The 18,395-nt window shown below is 64.1% G+C and overlaps 1 protein-coding gene across 1 annotated transcript in view; it reads left to right on the top strand.

The window, feature by feature from the left end:
* The window catches only part of KIF1A (kinesin family member 1A), an 89,961-nt gene that overhangs the window by 61,801 nt on the left and 9,765 nt on the right, over nt 1-18,395 (top strand). The window contains exons 31-42 of the mRNA XM_067740003.1: nt 126-294; nt 427-517; nt 1,855-1,973; nt 2,919-2,974; nt 4,416-4,524; nt 4,775-4,841; nt 4,938-5,022; nt 7,615-7,720; nt 10,189-10,215; nt 15,556-15,579; nt 16,897-17,011; nt 17,947-18,080. Of these exons, the coding sequence (XP_067596104.1) occupies nt 126-294; nt 427-517; nt 1,855-1,973; nt 2,919-2,974; nt 4,416-4,524; nt 4,775-4,841; nt 4,938-5,022; nt 7,615-7,720; nt 10,189-10,215; nt 15,556-15,579; nt 16,897-17,011; nt 17,947-18,080 (1,102 nt within the window). The remainder of the gene's footprint in view (nt 1-125; nt 295-426; nt 518-1,854; nt 1,974-2,918; nt 2,975-4,415; nt 4,525-4,774; nt 4,842-4,937; nt 5,023-7,614; nt 7,721-10,188; nt 10,216-15,555; nt 15,580-16,896; nt 17,012-17,946; nt 18,081-18,395) is intronic.

Below are 18,395 nucleotides of genomic sequence, written 5' to 3' on the forward strand. Positions count from 1 at the left end.
CTCCTCGCCCGCCCCGCACCCCCTCCCCGCCTCTTAGCTGGCACAGGCGGTGAGGCCCAGCCCTTGAGCCCGGGCTCTAGCCCCTTTGGGTCCCGCCATGCCCCTCTGTCCTTGGCTCCCAGCAGCAGTGACCCCGGAGGGCCTCCTGGACAGCCCCGAGAAAGCCGCCCTGGACGGGCCCCTGGACGCCGCCCTGGACCACCTCGGCCTGGGCAGCACCTTCACCTTCCGCGTGACCGTCCTGCAGGCGTCCAGCATCTCCGCCGAGTACGCCGACATCTTCTGCCAGTTCAAGTGAGTCTCGTCGGGGCCGGGCTGTGCGGGTGGGTCTCGGCAAGGTGCGGGGGGCACCTGGTGACCCCCGGGAAGCTGTGGGTCCCCGTGTCCAGGCCCCACACCCGCCGAACGTCTCCTCCCCATTCACAGCTTCATCCATCGCCATGACGAGGCCTTCTCTACGGAGCCCCTGAAGAACACGGGGAGGGGGCCCCCACTCGGCTTCTACCACGTCCAGAACGTACGTCCCTAGAGCCCCTTCTCCCCCCCATGGCCGGCCCCTCCTGGGCCCGGGGCCTCGTGCAGCCTCCCCCAGCTTCATTCATTCTCTCCGACACGGCTTCTCCCTCCTCTGAGCACCAGCCCTGTCCTGGGCACCGGGGGCCTTGGTGGGTTTAAGACTGGGGGTGGGGGCAGATCAGAGCCCCCGAGGGCTCCCTGCAGCGAGCCTTGGGCAGATGTGGACGTGCAGTGTCTGGGGTGCCCGGCGAGGCCACCCTGGACTGGCACTGGGGCTGAGGCCGGGGCAGGGCACGCGGAGAGCTGCAGGGTGCCCGGGCAGACGCCCGAGAGGCCAGGAGAGCTCCGGGCCGGGGAGTGTCTCCAAGCCAGGCTGTCAGGAGAGCAGGGACTTGCTGCTGTGAGGCAGGAAAATGGGGCCATGCCGGAAACTGTCGGGTGGCGAGGCCTCAGGGGCCCGGCCAGGGGATGCGAGTTTGACCCTGGCCGCCCGGCTGTGGGTGTGTAGCCTAAGCAGGCACAGGGGCCTTGCTCAGAAGGCCTTGCGAGCTATGGCCTGTCCTGACCCTCGGAAGAGGGGCTCCCGTGGTTTCTAAGGCAGGGAAATGGGCCAGGGCTGAAGGTGTGCGTGGTGGACTCCTTTCCTGTTGCTCCAGCAGAGCCCCACGCCCTGGGGCTTCAACAGCAAAGACTTAGCCGCTCTCGTCCCTGGAGGCTGGAAGCCCGAGACCCAGGTGGGCAGGGCTGTCCCTCTGAGGCTGTGATGGAGGGTCCGTCCTTGGCTTGTAGACGGCCGTCTTCTCCCTGTGTCCTCACGGCATCTCTCCGTCCGTGCCTGTGCCCCAATGTCCCCTTCTTACGAGGACACCAGTCATGTTGGGTTGGGGCTCCATTCTAACTTGATCACCTCTGTGAAGACTCTGTCTCTAAACATACGTGCGGGGGGCGGTTAGGACTTCAGCCTATGAATCAGGGGGGACACAGTTCAACCCACAACTCTTGGTGAGTGGGCGAGGGCCCGAGGAGGGTCAGACCGGATCACAGAGGCCCCTCCTCCAGCTCTGTGCTCTGAAGGAGCAGCTGAGCCTAGGGGCCCCCAGCCCCATCTGTCCCGGGGAGCGAGCCCTAGGGCCGCTGCCCGGTGGCCTGTCCACTGGGAGTGTGACAGTAGGAGAGGTGGGCTGGACAGACCTAGGCAAGGAGCACTGCCCCCCTCGTGGGCACAGGTCAGCCCGGCTGGGGGTCTCCAATGTGGGCCTGGAGTGCCGAGTCCTTTGTGGGGGCTGAGCGCTCACCTCTGTGCCTCTCCCTCCCCCCCTCGACCACACCTCCCTCCAGATCGCCGTGGAGGTGACCAGGTCCTTCATCGAGTACATCAAGAGCCAGCCCATCGTGTTCGAGGTCTTCGGTCATTACCAGCAGCACCCGTTCCCGCCCCTCTGCAAGGACGTGCTCAGGTCAGCGGCCCTGGGCCGGGGGGTCAGGGCCTCTCCACCCCCTGGCCAGCAGGGTCGGCCCGTGCCCCGGACAAGCCTGGTGTGGCGGCCGCAGAGCCGTGCGCCTCCCACCGCCTATCTCCCGCCTACGGCGGCTGGTTTCCTGGGTCGGCAGGACCCAGAGCGGGTCAGAGATGACCCCTGAGGACCGAGGAGGGGTTTCTTAAAGACCGTCGCTGTCAGAACCTCAGCCTGGGCTGGGCATGGACCGCGTACTGGGGCCGAGGGGAGCCGGGTGCTGGGCTGGAGGAGGCCGGGGTGGCCCACGGGGAGACGGCTTCTGTGGCCCCCCGAGAACTCCGCCGAAGGGTCCCTGAGTCCTCAGCTCCGCAGACTGAACGGGGCCCTTCGTCTGCTCCCTCGTTACTGCAACCTGCCGGCGGCTCACTCGATGGGGGGCGAGTGCCCTCTGGGCCACCCCACCCAGAGCGTGGGGGGAACAGCCGACGGGCGTCAGGGGCAGTGGGACCCCCTGTTGCCACCTCCATCTCCCCTCAGCTGACACGAGGGGCCCAGAGCAAAGCATCTGGGGTGTCGAGGAAAGAGAGGGCCCAGGGAGGAGCTGGTTTCGGGGCACCTGGCCCCAGGACCCTTGTCGGTCCCTGGGAGTGCCAAGGGGGCCCTGGCCCGGGAGCCCCTGGCCCTTGCCCCGGTTCTCGGGGCCTCGTGGGGCCTCGCAGGTGGGCTCTGGGGTCCTGAGGGGCCCCCCTCTCGCTCCGAGCTGGTGGAGGGCCTGAGACCGGGCCCTCCCCGGGCCCTGTGGGAGGGAGGGAGGGAGACCCGGGCTTGGCGCCGGCAGCCTGCTAGCCTCCCCGGCCAGCCCCTGCCCTCGGCTGCCCGCTCCACCTTGGGGGCCTGCAGACGCCAGCCTCTGGTCACCTCACATGGGTGCTTCTGTCCCCACAGCCCCCTGAGGCCCTCGCGCCGCCATTTCCCACGGGTCATGCCTCTGTCCAAGCCAGGTAGGCGGGGCCCTCCTGGGTGCACGCCTGGGCGAGGGGGTGCCCGTGTAGGCGGTCCCTCCAAGGCCGAGCGCAGTCCTGGTGACGGGTCGGTGCTCTCCCGGCCTCCTGGGGCCACCCTGCCCCTGCTGGCCTCATGGGGTCCCCATGGAGTAAGGGGCTCACACTGGAGCGGGGGGCACAGGGCGAAGGTACAGGGACGTCCTTTACCCCTCGGCACGTACAGGGCAGCAGGGCAATGGTCAGGGGGTGCCTGCCCAGAGCCCCGTGAGGCTGCCTGGAGCCGACAGTGGGGGGGCAGGGGCTTCAGCGGGGCAGGGACATCTGAGCTGAACCTCGCAGGATGGACGAGGTTTGGGGTGGAAGGCAGACCCGGAAGCTGGTCCACAGGAGGCTGACGCTAGTGGTGGCCAGGCCAGTGGGGTCCCTGGACGGTCCGCACCTTGCCTGGCGCCCAGAGCCCCTCCCCGGGAGCAGGTGGGCGGAGCAAGAGCTCTTGAGATCGGTTGGGTTTTAGTTTAAAGGGGTTATAGGGCTTTTTCCTGCCCTCACGACAAGGGCTGAAGTCCAGGGACACAGTCTCTAGAAGGCTGGAGCGTCAGCACGGGGGCGGGCGGTGCAGCTGAGGCCCTCACAGTCCAGGAACCCGCTTGGAGGTCGGGGGGCGTTGTCCCCGGCATGGGTGCCCGAGAGGGGCCGTGCAGGAGGTGCGTCTGCTGCTTCCTGGGCCGCGTCCGCGGTGACCCTTGCGTACCCGCCCCCGAGTCCCCGTAAGATGGTGGCCTTCGGACTGAGGGCGCCGCAGGGGGACGCACGCCAGCCCCTCCAGGCCTGCAGACCACTTGTGGACATTATTCTTGGCCTCTCTGTGGGTCTTAGGTTGGCCCCTTGTGTTTCCTGGGCTGTTCAGCCTTCCCTGCAGCCTCCAGGGGGACACCCAGATGCACATTTGTGGTGGAGCGGTGGGGCTCAGGTGGGACTTGATGGGCAAGGGGCTGTGGAGGGCAGTGGGAGCCGAGGGCCGGGGCCCCTTGAGCTGGAGGCAGGTGCTCGGGCTGGTGCGGCGGCTGAGGGTGAGGGTGGTGTAGCAGAGGGTCCTGGGCAGGTTGTGTGGCCTCCGAGCAGGCAGGGCTCCTCCGTCCTGCTGCTTCTGTGTGGCTCAAGTACCGCCCTCTGCAGAGCCCGTGCCAGGTGCGCGTGGCTGAGCGCTCCTCCCGCGGGGCACAGAGAGGCCCACGGTCACGTCTGTCCCCAGGCCCATCGGTACCCAGAGCGGGGCGTACCCTGGGCCCTGGGGAGGGGTCTGCTGGTGCTTTATCTTGGAGGGCAACGACCTCACTGCTCCTGAGGCGTCCCCTCCCTGGCCTCCCCTCTGAGCGCACCCTCGGCACGTGGCTTCTCAGTTTCCCACCAGTGTGTGCTTCTCCCCTGTCGCCCCCAGTGCCCGCCACCAAGCTCAGCACGCTGACGCGGCCCTGCCCCGGGCCCTGCCACTGCAAGTACGACCTGCTGGTCTACTTCGAGATCTGCGAGCTGGAGGCCAATGGCGAGTAAGTCCCAAGGCTGGTGCAGCCCACGCTGGGGATGGGCTGGGGTCCTCTGGGGTTGTGGGGCAGGGAGGGGTCCGGGGGCTGGGCCAGGTGGCACGTGGTGGCATCTGGTCTCCCTGGACCGGGCCGCCCCACCTTTGATCTGTTTTCCTGTGTTCACCCCTTCTGCTCCTGGGGGCCGGGTGTGTGCGCTGTGGGTGGGGGGCAGGGAGGAGGGGAGCGGCCCTCAGCTCTCACGTCTCTCTCCCAGTTACATCCCTGCAGTGGTGGACCACCGTGGCGGGATGCCGTGCATGGGGACCTTCCTGCTTCACCAGGTGCGAAGCGCTTGCTGCTCCCGCCAGCCTCCAGTGCCCGCCCCCCCCAGGGACCCCAGGCCATCTGACTGTGTCTTCTCTCCTGGTGCCTCGCAGGGCATCCAGAGACGGATAACCGTGACCTTGCTGCACGAGACAGGCAGCCACATTCACTGGAAGGAAGTGCGAGAGCTGGTCGTGGGTGAGTGGTGCGGGGGGGGCCTCGGGGGAAGAGCACAGACCACCCCCTCACCCCGGGCCCTGGCCGGACGCCTGGGTTCTAACCGCGGCCCTGCCTCTGTTGCCGTGTGCCTCAGCCCCTCACCTGAAGAGAAGGGCTTGGCCTCAGGTGACGAGTCCAGGTTTCTATTTAATCGCTATACTAACTTGCTAGGGCTGCCGTAACGAAGTGCCAAAAACTGGTGGCTTAAAACCACGGAAATGTATCCTGTCCCCGTTCTGGAGGCACAAGTGCTGTGACATAGGTGTCAGCAGGGGCCACGCTGCCTCGAAACCTCAGGGGAGAATCCTTTCTTGCCTCTTCCAGCTTCTGGTGGTTGGTAGGGACTCCTCGGCTTGTAGACACATCTCCCCCGTCCTCCGTCTTCACAGGGCCTAGATACTTAGATGACGGCCCACCTGACTCCAGCGTGATAGCATCTTGACTGATCACGTCTGCCAAGGTCCTATTTCCAAATAAGGTTCTGGGGGTCAGGGCTGCAACACGTCTTTCTGGGGGGACACAGTTCAACTTACAGAGATCACCCAGGAGCTTAGACGCTTTCCTTCTGTAACTTCATGTCCTGAACTCTTTCATCTACTGGAAACATTTCCTTTGCTGATTCTTTGTAAAGAATTTGTCTTCCCAGTTTCCGTTCAAGGATAGGGACCACGGTCCATTCCAGCGTGTCATCAGCATGAAGCTGCCCGCGCCACCCTGGCCTGGAGCTGAGGGCCCCGTGGAGGGCCCACCCTGGGGCATTGCTGTGGCCGGGGGGCAACAGCTCCAGGGCAGTGTCCCTGGGGCTTGTAGGGGGGGTTCTGAGGGTGTAGTAACAGGACTGTGACAAGGGACCCATCGTCCTGCACCCGAAGTGCAGGATTGTGGGCAGGGAGGTTCTGGGGGCCCCAGGACAAACGCTTTTATTTTAGACGTTTCGCATCTATTTTCACACAAATCAGAAAAACAGTCGAACAAGCACACACACCCCCATTTCAGATGTTGTTTAGGGTGAGTCTAAAAACTCTGCATCAATTTAAAGAGAAGGTGAAGCAGACCCCCAGCTCGCTCGCGGACGTACTGCACGTGGGTGGGAAATGATGCCGCCGTCACCCCGAGCCTGTTCTGCCCAGAGGGAAGGGTCTACACCACCTACTGACCCGGCTCTGGTCCTGGTGGAAACTCTCCCTGACGCCCCACCCCATCACCCTCATCCCTAGGACTGTGTCTGCACAGAGGCTGCACCCTCGCTGGCCTTGGGGAGCCAGGCCCTGGTCCCGGGATCCCACCTTTCTCTCTGCTCTCCGGGCCACATCCCATTTGAAAATGCAGACAGGGGTGTTCGCCTGTGTGTGTGGTGAGGGGATAAGGGTGCTATTGAAGGGGATTCGGGGAGATGCTGGCAGGAACACCAAGGCCCCCACTCTTGGGCTAAGGGGTTTGGGCTTTGCCGCTCTGGGCTGCATCAACCTCGCAGACCTGAGTGGACGTCTCGGCCTGACCGGGGCTCCGAGGGCATCAGTTTTGCAGGTGGAGCCCTGGGCAGACTCTGAGCCGACAGAGTCCCTCCGAAGAGCCTCCGCTGAAGCCCACGCCCGGGGGGTGAGGAGGGGTGAGGCTGGCACACGGGCCAGGTCTCTTCTTGCAGCTGAGCTGCCCCAGGAGGGGCCGTGTGGCCCTCCCCTGCCTTAGCCTCCAGCCATGGGGGACACACCCTTCGGGGACACGTGGCTGGAGGCCCACACCTGCCTTCTCCCAGAGCTCAAATGTTGCTAGAGGCTTCCAGGAAGTGGAGCCCCAGGGTGTGGGCTCAGAATTCTGTCCTGGTGCTGGGTCTTATTTCAACTCTGCATGGGGGGCGGGGAGGAGGGGAGAGGCCAGGGATTCCTTTCTGGCTTAACAAAGAAAAGTCAGTATTTGTTTATTCCTCGAGGAAGCAGAGCAGTGAATTTAAGGATCTCTACAAGGCACGAAATTATTACTGAAACCACCAGGAGGGAGTTCTGACTCAGTGGTTCTGGTGCCGTTTACAGTCACTCCCGCCCCCCACCCAAGTGCGGGCGCCTTGGAGGGCGCTGTTGGAGATGCTTCTCACAGGGAGAGATTTTTGATGCAGATAGTGTTTCTTTTCTTTCTTTCTTCCTTTTTTTAAGTGTAAAGAGAAAAGGGAACATTTTCTCCTTCTCATCTTGCTAAGATTTCCTTTTCCAGCAGGTGGGAGGGCCTGTGAGTTCTAGGCTGAGGGACTGGCGTCTATCAGTTGGGGTGGGGGAGATACTGCGAGAGTTATCGATGGCTGAAAGACTGAGAAACTCAGAACTTAGGCCGCAGGGAAAGATGGCAGGACGCCCACTGACAGGCGGCACCACGTGCAGGTGCAGACCCCGTGTGGGCCTCCCTGTCCCCCACGCCCCCGGTGTTGCCTTTTGTCAGGTGCTCTTGTGGCCACGTGGGGAGCCACGTGATGTGGCCTCACAGGTGGAGGCTCCGGCCCAGGCAGAGGCGGAGAGCAGGGACCCAGCCCCCCACCTGCCCTCCTGGGCAGTGACACGCGGCCTGTCCCCTTTCCTGTAGGTCGCATCCGAAACACCCCGGAAACCGACGAGTCCTTGATCGACCCCAACATCTTGTCCCTCAACATCCTCTCGTCTGGATACATCTACCCGGCCCAGGACGACCGGTGAGTCCCCTGGGGGCGGCGGCAGGGCTGCTCCCGACTCCCTGGAGGAGGGTCCGCGTCAGAACCCAGGGTGCGTTCTCAGCTCATCCACTTGGCCCCCCCGGCCACAAAGGGCCCAAAGCTTTCCAAGCCCTCCTTTCTGAGCCCTCCGGGAAGGGGTGCAGGGAGGGGTGCCTGTGGCCGCGACTTCCCCCGGCAGGATTGTCTGCGCACCGTCCTGTCTCTGGCTCACTCGGTCACCCGACAGAGGGGCCGCGTGGGAGTTGCCGGCGGATGAGCTGGGTCCTGTCCTCGGGAGTGTCGTGGGTGGGTGGGCGGGATGGGGCAGTGGGAAGCATGGGGCGAACAAACAGGTTCGATTTCCCAACCACACCACTGCGGGCAAGTCTGTACCCTCTGGCAGGGGTGCTGGGGCCGAGGGTCCTGGAGTTCAGGGTCGAGCTGGGTCGGCAGTCTGGCGTCCCGGGGTGGAGGTCTGCCCAGCGGCACAGCTTAGCCCACGCTCCTCGTCACTGGGCTGTTCCTTTCCAAGCTCCCAGGTGATGGCCGAGATCTCTGCAACCTGGGCAGTCTGAGCTTGACCGCATCAGGGTGGGTGGATGTGGCCCCCCGGCAGCCCCTGACAAAGCAGGCCTGTCGGGGTTTGCCAGGCCGGGCGGGGATGTGAGGCGGAGGCCTGTGGGGGCCCGGCCGGGGCAGGCAGCTCATGACTGAGAGCCGCCCTCCCGGGGGGAAGGTCGGAAGGCTTGGCTGTGTCTGAGGTGCTGCTTTCTGGGGCTTCGGGGACACGGGGAGGGCGCTCCCGAGTCCCGAGGGCTCGACCAGGCCCAGGAGGAGGAAGCCGAGAGCTGACCCTGCGCTCGAGCCATGGGCGTCTCCGCGGGCTTCGCGGCTGTGTTTGCAGGAAAGATGTCTTGAGGGCTGGGTGTGCTCAGAGCGGAGTGCGGACACCCCGCACGTGCAGGGAGAACTGGATCCATAAGGATAAAGGGTCCTGGGACCAGACGGAGCTCAGTTTCTTTATTGACTCCCTGGAGAGTGGCTGTAGGGAACCATCCCTTGGTGTGGGCAGCTTGGGGGGTGGGGGCAGAGACCCCAACAGGGGCAGGTGTGGCTCTGGTTCCAGCCCTGCCCCAGAACCTTCCAGAAGAAACTCACCCTGCACTCATGTCCAGAGCGGGGAGGGATTGGGTGAAGAATGCTGGGGGGGTGTTCTCACAGGGGCGGGGGACACCATGACAGGCAGGCGGGGCTTACCTCGGGGCAGGGGCCAGTGAGGCACAGTGCGGGGGCAGGGGGGGCCTGTCGCCATGAGAACACACCCTGGGGACATGGCAGAGAGGGCCTGGCGCCCACCCGCACGGGCTGCCTGCAGGGACACGGGCCGCTGTGCCCGGGCCGTCAGGGGTGGGGACCCCGGGGGAGGTGGGGCCCGGGAGGGCTCTGTCTGCCATGCTGAGTGCCGCTGTGGACCTGGAGAATGACCTCAGCATTCCCCTGACCTCTGACCCTTCCTTTGCCTCGGCAATTCCTAGATTCTTGGGGCAAGAAAGGGTCGGGGGGGGGAGAGAAGGGGGCGGGGGTGCCTCTGGGCCTCCCGCCCTACACGGTCTCCCTGCTCTGAGGAGGGAGACTGCGTTTCTGGGTTCCCGTCCTCCGGCCAGCATGGCTGCTGCAGGGCACAGGGGGACCTCGTCCTGGGCTCAGTCCCCAGGCAGTGGAGGGGACAGCTGCTCCTGGCTGGACCTCGGGTCAGTGGGGCTTTGGCCAAAGAGGTTCTCCCTGTTCCTGGAGGCCAGAGGACCCATCGCTGACGGGCTCTGTCCTGTTCCCTGGGGGCTGTGGGCAGTGAGGCCGGCCAGCTCTGGGCTGGTCCGGGCCCTCACGGCTCAAGGACGTCCTTGGGCTGGGGCTGTAGTCCTTGCCCGTAGCTGCTTTGCCCCCTGCTTGGCTTCTGCCCGTGCCGTACGGCCCCAGGACTGCCCCGACCCCAGCCCGGCCTGGAAAATCTCAGGGACGCTCCTCGGGGGGTGGCCCCCGGCAGGAGACATTCTGAGGCTTAGCTGGCCAGGCCGGCAGCTCCTCCCGAGGGCCCTCGTCTTCCCTGGACGGTGGCTGACGTCCGCGGAGCCGCGATGGGCCCGGCTGCTCTGCGGGGGACCCGGCAGGCCCTTCTGCCCCGAGAGACGCTGAGGCTCAGAGACCCAGGTCTGCTTGGGCCTCGGAGCCTCAGCTGCCCACCCGCTTTGCCGCGGCCTCAGCCTCCTCCCCGCTCAAAGGTGCCGCGCTTTGCAGCCTCCCCGGCTCAGAGTGGGCCTGGGGCCGCGGACGGCTTCTCTCCGCGCCGCCCCGCCCCTCTGTGGCCGCGGACGGCTTCTCCCCGCGCTGCCCCGCCCCTCTGTGGCCGCGGACGGCTTCTCTCCGCGCCGCCCCGCCCTCACTAACCTGTGGTTGTTTGTGTTTTGCAGGCAGTTTCTTGATTCGGACATGCCTAGGTACCATTTGCGCCCCTTGGTCTCCTTCCAGCCTCGCCTCCCACCCCCGCAGCCCTGAGATTTCATTTCCGCTTTTTGGATTCCTTCCACACTTGCTCACCTCTCCCTGCCGTCTCTCCCATCTTCTCCTTTCATTTTATTTCCTTTTGTATTTCTCTCTTCCTACTGCTTCCTTCCCCGTCACCCTCCCCTGGCTGCGTCCCTTCTGCCCCCACTCTTGATTTTGGCCGCTTTGGTAGTTTCCTGCCCTCGGTAGACACTGGCTGACTTCCTGCTCCCCTCCCCCCCACCCCACCCCTGAGCCTTGCCCGTCCCTGCACCCCAGCGGGAGCACCCGCATGCAGGCTGGCCGGCCAGGCCCACTCCCCGCAAAGTGAAAGAGAAAAGAGGGAGGGGGGAGGGGCCGTAGACAGGAGCAGCCGGCTGAGATCCCCTCGCTCTGCGCTTCCCAGGCCTGGGTGCGAGCCCCTTGACTGGCCAGGCGGGTGGCTCCAACCGCACACCCTTTTTGGAAGTAGGTGGGTGGGCCCAGGCTCTGGACGCGCTCGGGTGGCCCCAGGTCCAACCCCCCGAGGCACGGGCTCCTGGGCCGGGGACAGCGGATCCCTCGCGACTCCAGTGAGGCCCTGGCCCGGTGACTGGGTGCAGGGTCCTTGAGACCCTGGGGGCGGACAGCCTCACGGTCCCTAATTCAGACTTTGTCCGTGAGACTCTAGTCTGTTCTGAGCGGAGGGTCAAGGCCGTAACTGTCTTGCCAGGCTGGGCGGCAAGGGAGGGAGAGGCTTCTGGGGGCCAAGCCGGGGCGGGCAGCTCATGGGTCCCTGTGGATTGTGGCCAGAGCTTGGTGGCCCTGGGGGTCACTGTTTTGAAGGATGAAAGGAGCGGCAGGAAGGCTTCCAGTGCCGATGTTTGAGGCTTTAAGCTGCGGGGAGGGGAACGGGTGGCACCTGCCCCTTTGTGAGGGGGGAGCCCCAGGACCAGGTTGGGGGCACAGCAGGACGTTCGGAGGCCGTGTCCTTGTCAGGTCATGGGTGTGGTGTGTCAGGACAGATGGTCACTGTGAATGTGCCCCGGGCAGTTGTAGCTGAGGCCCCCTGGGGCAGTGAGCAGACTGTGGTTCCTGTCGGGGTGTGCCCGAGGACGTACGCACCCACTCCAGGAGCAGATCCTTGCCCTCCCTGGGGACACGCAGCTGGGTGCGGCCGAGACCTGGTCAAGGAGAAAACGGCAGTGGACTCTGTACCAGGGGAGGGTCACAGCCCTGCGGAGCCCAGAGCAGGGACCTGCCTCTCGGGCAGCCCGGAGGGCCTGCTGGAGGTGGCAGCTTACCAGCTGGTCCTGGAGGTGGAAGTCTGCCGGGTCTCAGAAGGCGCTGGGGCGGGATCCCATCGGCTCGGGTTCATCCCTGAAGGGGTCCCGATGTAGGGGCTGTTTCCCTGATGAGTGGAAACTTCCAGGCCCATCAGTACGATCGCACGGGGGTGTGTGGGCATTCTGTTCAAGTTTGCGTTTCCACGAGCAGCCCAGCATGATAGAGGGTGTTCAGGCTGGTCCTGGACACCCCCCTACAAATACCTCATGCCTCCAGGAGGGTTCTGGGTAAAATGGAAACATACCCTCGGGCCAGGAGGAGACATGGCACCAGGAAAGGAAGGGGGAGCCCCTCCTTCCCGGCAGGGCCTCCTTCGCCAGCCCCTAGACTTCAGGAGGACCTCACCCCTGCACCCGAGCAGGGGGCCCCAGCCCCCAGTTTCAGAGGTGGGCTCATCGGCCCCCAGTGGACTTGGCCCGAAGAGGAGGCTTAGGGCGCTCAGAGGGGTGAGGGGTCAGCACCCCAAGACTCGGGCTAGTGCCTGCTTCATGGGGCTGTGTTTTGCGGGGCAGGAAACCACTGTGGTGGGTGGTACTGGGGACTAGCAGAGTCCCCAGTACTGGGGACACTGGCAGTGCACGGTGACCCCCACCCATCCCATCTGGAGTGGGGTGGGGACTGGGGCTGTACCGACTGGGCTGGGGCAGCCTGGCTGTGAATGTGGACAAGTGGCAGAATCTTCTGGAACCTTGGTTTCCTTCCGCCTCAGGATGGGGATTTTATTAGGGCCTAAGGTTGTGATGTTCAATGAGATGAACGTGGAAAGCTCTCAGCAGGGGTCTTGCGTGTGGAACTTCATTAATGTAAGTTGTGTGGTTATTTTCACTACTACCTCGTTAGTATTTAATTTAAAATGCTCGTACTTAATTTAAAACACATACCTCCTGAGCAAAAGCCTGTTTCTTCTAACCACTCCAATTTTGCCGAAGGGGCCCCACTTAAATACCAGGGACTCACGCCCACCTTGCGGAGCCCCCGAGACACGCAGGAGGGGTTGTGACACAGCCTGCGACCCATGAAGAGCTGGGTCAGACCTTCCACGCTGTCCGCGCCTCTTACCCCAGCTCACGCTCCTGCCCAGGGCTCGGGTTTCCACCCGCCTGGAGCAGAAAGGGTCCTCATGACCCTTTAAAGCACAAAGGTGTTGAGGAGAAGGCTGGGGGACACTGGCAGTGCACGGTGACCCCCACCATCCCACCAGGCGCGGGATCTGATTTCCCCAAACAGGTGGCCCAGGTGCCCCAGGTGCCCCAAAGGCTACTCCAGCCTCCCCGGAAGGGCCCAGATGTGGGATCTTGTTGAGTTTCCCCTTCTGTCCTGCCATGCTGCGCCACTTATGGGGCCATGACCCTCCCTCACTCATTCATCCATCTGTCACATGTGAGCCACGTTCTTTGGGGTGTTAGAAAGGGGGATTAAAGACTAAGATAGGAACAGTCTGTCCCCAGGAAGCTCAAAGCCTGGCCCGGGGGTTCGCTTGTCCCCTCATCCCCTCGATCCTCCATCCCCTGTGTCCCTCTGGTCTAAGAGCTCGCTCTGCGAGGTGGGTGATGCCACTTGGCCGAGCACGTGTGGCATCCAGACACAGCAGAATTCCTGAGGTTCGAGGCCGTTCCACTGCTCTTAGCCGCGTGGGCACGTCTTGGGATCACGGTCCCCACTGGACAGGAGGGCTGCCCTGGTTGCAGTCCGGGGGCTCAGTCCTGGAAACCTGCCCATCAGATCACCACCCCCAAGAACCTGGGCCACTCCTGCAAGTGTGACACTCTTTCGAGAAACATAGTTCCCAGAGCATCACGAGTTTCAGGTTGAAACCTCGAGCGTGGGGTTTAATTTTCAGATTCTCGGCAGACCCATTCGCCTTAGGATGCCCGCCACGCCGGCCTGTTGCTGCACGATGGCTGTGACGCACGTCAGAAGTTTAAACGAGCTCTGATGGGCCGTCGGCAGCAGGCGTGGTAGAGTCTCATACAGAATGACCAGGTGCTCGTGTCGAGAGCCCTGAGATTCCATCACCTCCCACCCGGGCAGCCCAGGGCCTCCCGCGGACCCACACGTGCTCACAGGCAGGGTTCCCGCTCCACCAACCCCGGGGAAAACGAAACAGCTGCAGCCTACTTGTGGCAGGATAGAAAAGATGTTTACAACATGTGGCATTTTCTTCGTCAACAGAACTTTCTAACTGAGTTTTCAAGTTTTCCCCGTGTGGGTCCTCGCTTGTTTGAGCATCACGCTCTCGTCCCAGAGCTAATTTGGGGTGGTTCTGTTTCCGGGGTCTGCTGCCTGACCCCTTTGGCTGGAGGAGAGCCGCCAGACAGGCCTCCTCGTCCAGGAACCCCTCCCTCCCAGGCTTGGAAGGCTCGCTTGGAGTCAGGATGTCAGCCGGAGGCTCCCGGAAGTGGACCGGAGGTGTCTGAGTGGGGGACTTCTCCATGCTGGGTCCCCACTCTGCTGCAGAGGGACTGTGTTGATGGGCATTTTCCGTCCGGCTGGGGGCCCTGCAGGAACCCCCTGGGGCTCTGCTGCGGGTGCAGGCTGGCCTGCCCGCGGCCCCTTTCTTTAAAACGGGGTCCCAGGGCACGGCACGCAGAGGGAAGGGCGAAGGACCAGGATCCATGGTGGAGCCCGGCACGGCCTCGCTGGAGGGAGGGACTGGCCACTTTCCCCAGAATGGGCTGGATGCAGAGGGTCCACAGTATGACGGTGCTGAGCCGGTGGTGAAGCTCTGATGCTCTGCCCTTAAGGTGGCCCCACCCCAGCGTTTCTGCTTCCGTGAGTGCGGGGGCCCCGGAATCTGCATTTCTGATCAGTTCCCGGTGGTGCAGATGCTGCGGGTCCAGGGACCCCAAGTCTGGGCCACACGTTCCCCTTGAAAGTGTACCTGGGGGGCCGACTGAACTTCGCTCAGGTAGAGTGAGCAACGCCGCAGGGGAGGGGCGCCTTCCGGGTGACCTGACCCTAGAGGGTCCGCTGGGGCTGCTCACAAGTCGGTCCTGGCGTGGTCTCCCCGCAGGCCAGGCACCTCCGGGAGGCACCGCGGCTCCCTCTCAGCCCGCTGGGTCTTAGTTTCCTGCCATGTGACACCCGGCCCAGGGGGGCTGCTTGGGTCCCACGTCGGTGGGCTGCCGCCCTCCCGCCCTGCTGGGCTGGGCTGGGTCCTCACGCCCCGAGCACTTGCGGCGGGAAGGAAGCCGGCAGCGTCCTGTAGCGACATTTTAGGCAGGTGGACAGAGGTGGCAGCGCTGAGCCAGGCCCGGGGCCAGCGGGAGGCTTTGGGGCTGGCCAGCCTGCCAGGGCCGGGGCCTCAGGCTGGGCCGTGCCCAGGGTGCGGTTGGGCCTCCTGGGGAGAGGACTTGTAATAACAGTAATGCCTCCCAGGCCTGTCCTCAGCTCCTCCCCGGCTTCCTTAACCCGCAGGATGTCTCAATGAGGAGGGGCAGTGACTGCCCGTCATTGGTCCAGGAAGCAGGGCACAGAGGTGTCTGCTGTCAGCCCGAGGTCACGTGCTGTGAAGTGGCATTTGGAGCTGGGCTGTCGGGGGCGGGGGGCGGGGGGGCATTTGTTCTGAGCTGCGCTGCAGCGGGCCTCTGGCTCTGTCCGCAGACCTGGGGCGTTTGCGGACCCCTGGGACAGAGGGCATCCCTCTGGGTCTGGGTGGCAGCTCCAGGTGCGCCCGGCTGGTCCTGCTGGAGATGGACCCAAGGCTCTCCCTGTGGACACAGGGGAAGGGGTGTCTGCAGGTCCCCGGGCTGGGGCTTAGAGTGGGCCCCACCCACAGGGAGCCCCCCACCCCCGTGGGCCGCGTCTGGGCCCCACGAGACGGCAGTCAGCAGCTCCGCGGCTGGTGTGGCCCAGCCCCACCTGCTCCGTATCAGTTAGCTGGTACCTGGCTGGGTGACGGTGCTCGTTCTGACATGTGAATTTCTTCTGTGTGTGTACGTGTGTGTCCTGGCTGCCACCGCCTTTAGCGTTTCGTTTGGAAGTGACACTAGGTACAGCTCACTTTTCTCTTCTGCGCTCGCTCGGTCTGTCCTCTTCTGACTTTCAATTTCCTTTCTCCCCCGGTGTCTCCCCGCTCTCTCTGCCCATTCTCTGGTTACCCCATTGTCCTCACGTCCTGCCTCTGGAACTTTCTCCTCAGTGGCGTGTCCGGCAGTGGCCCTGCCCTGTCCCGCTGCTTCTCCCGCGCCCCTGGACTGCGCCATGGAGAGAGGGGGTGGCCGTGGCACTGTCCCTGCCCCTCCGCGGCTTCCCTCCTCTCCCCTCTGCATTGCCGGGTGGGCCCGGCTCCTCCGCAGGGGCCGGGCCGTGTCAGGGCTGCTTGTGGTGATGCGTTCCTCAACTGTGTCTGCGTGAGGATGCTTGGACGGAAACCGGGTGAGGCTGGGGGCTGCCAGGGCCCACAGAGCGGCCACACTGTGCCTTGAGGCACAGCCCCAGCTCAGATACGAGGGTCCTCAAAACAGCACCCGGCCTGAGGCAAGAGTTTAGAGCTCTGCCATCAGATGCTTGAAAACGGAAGCTGTCGTATGACAGGAAACCCTGCCCTGGAGGCCACCAAACTGTCTGGGCCCTGGGCCTGCCCTGAGCTGCCCTCAGAGGGGTTTCCTGGCCCCTGGCTCATGCACTGGTCATTACTTTCTGGGTTAGAGACTGGGGACAGGAAGAAACCACCACTGCCCGCTCTGTGCTACGTGGGGCCCTGCCTTTCCACGGGGCCTGGCTGAGGTGGGCGGAGGCCATGCCGTCTGGGAGAGGGGCCACCCCGGTTTTCACCCCCAGCATCCTCCCCCAAGGGCGAGTCGGTTGGTGGAGGAGATGGCCATGGAGAGTGTCGGCAAAGCCGGGCGGGCTCCCTTTGAGGCCAGGGAGAGGCCAGGGTGCCTCCTTACTCAGGCCGAGACTGGGTGGAGTTGGGCACCCCATCCCATGGTCTCCCCACCACCACCGTCGCCTCTGCCCCCTTCCCCCCTCCTCTCACCCTCCCTCCCCTTTCCTCTCCTCCCCTCTCCATCCTCTCACTCCTGCCTCAGCTCCAGGGGACCCCTCTCCCCCTCGCCCAGGGTGGAGCTGAGAGGGCTCCGCACTCACCCTGGGGGGCGCCTGAGTCCCCCACCTGGCATGGTCCTGAGTAAGGAGGGCTCCATCCTCCCTGGACACCAACACCTGGGCCGCTGACCTGTGGCCCCAGCGGCTCTCCCTGCGGGTGGCCCACACGTCTGTCTGTCTGTGTCTGTCCGTCTGCCTGTCCCCACCCCACCAAGAGCAAGCCACACCCGACCTTCTACCTTGTCTCTGCTTCCGTCCAGGACCTTCTACCAGTTTGAGGCTGCGTGGGACAGCTCCATGCACAACTCGCTCCTGCTGAACCGGGTCACCCCTTACCGAGAGAAGATCTACATGACCCTCTCTGCTTACGTCGAGGCGAGAAACCTGCCCCCAGGGCACTCCACCAAAATCACCCATCCCCCAAGCCTGAGCTGCTTGCCAAGGGGCAGTGAGGGTGCTTGTTAGCCCTGGACAAACCCAGTCAACCCTATTCTCTTCTCAGAAGCCTTCTTAAGTCCTTGAATTAAATCTATGTACTTTTAATGGCTGTGCTCGCAGTTAACTAATGCTGCTACCTTTAGTGTATGGGTTTGTCCTTGGGGTTGCAAGATGGCTGCAGCACCGCCAGACACTGCATCTATCTTCCAGGCAGCACAAAAGCAGAAGCGTCCCATTCCCCATCCCCAGGGTCTCAGGCCGTGACCTCCCTCTGAAGCACAGGAGGAGGCTGGGGGCGTGGGTGTTTCTTGCTGTGCACAGTACTGAGGAATGGGGGCGGGGGTTTGGGGTCGGCAGCCAGCGGGATGGTAGAGACGAAGGCATCCACCCCCTGAGAGCCTAGCTACTCCAGCTGTAATATGGGGACCTACCTGTGTGACTGCCCCACGGGATGAGGTTGGCTCAGGCTGAGAAAACACTTGCAGGGCTTTGCCCAGACAAGACACCAGCTTTGTCAGCAGTTATCCCGGAGCTTCGGGAAAACCAAAGAACCGGCTGTTTAAGACAGCACCTCGCTTGCTGTGCAGTCATTTCCTGTGGCGTTTGAGAGTTAAACTGTGGGTGCACAGACAGGGTCCAGTCAGATCCTCACAAACGTTTTGGGGAGTGTGTCACCCCGCTTTAATGGTGAGGCAGCTGAGGCCCGTGTCCGGGACACTTGGGGCCCCCGGCAGTGGGTGCCCCGCTGTCTCTCCCTCGTGTCTGTGGTTCGGTGCGGAGGCTCTTGTGCCCCGAGGGGGAGATGGCTAGGTGCGGCTGGAGCCGAGCCCCCGGGGTGTCCTTGGGTACGAGCCCCTCCCTGCCCTCCGCAGATGGAGAACTGCACACAGCCGGCCGTCATCACCAAGGACTTCTGCATGGTCTTCTACTCCCGCGATGCCAAGCTGCCGGCCTCGCGCTCCATCCGCAACCTGTTCGGCAGCGGGAGCCTGCGGGCCTCGGAGAGGTGAGCCTGCAGTGGCGCCCTGGGCGCAGCGGGTACCAGACTGGGCTCTGCGCGGAGCAGTATGTCACGTGGTGCACTCCGGGCCGGCTGGCCCATGAGACAGAGGACCCGCCCCGGTCCCGTCAGGCCTCCGGCTCTGGGGTCCATCTCACTCGGACCGTCAGTGGACGCCGCCGGGCACTTGTGGGGACCCCGATGTCATGTTGGGGGGTGTGAGAGAGCCAGGCTCTCCCCACAGGGCACAGTGGGAAGGCCTGAGGTGTCCACTCTGGGGCCTCCCTGGGAGGTGCTGGTGACCTTCCTCCCCAGGGGCCA

This window comes from Pseudorca crassidens, chromosome 6, assembly GCF_039906515.1.
Source record: "Pseudorca crassidens isolate mPseCra1 chromosome 6, mPseCra1.hap1, whole genome shotgun sequence".
NCBI classification, from domain to species: domain Eukaryota; kingdom Metazoa; phylum Chordata; class Mammalia; order Artiodactyla; family Delphinidae; genus Pseudorca; species Pseudorca crassidens.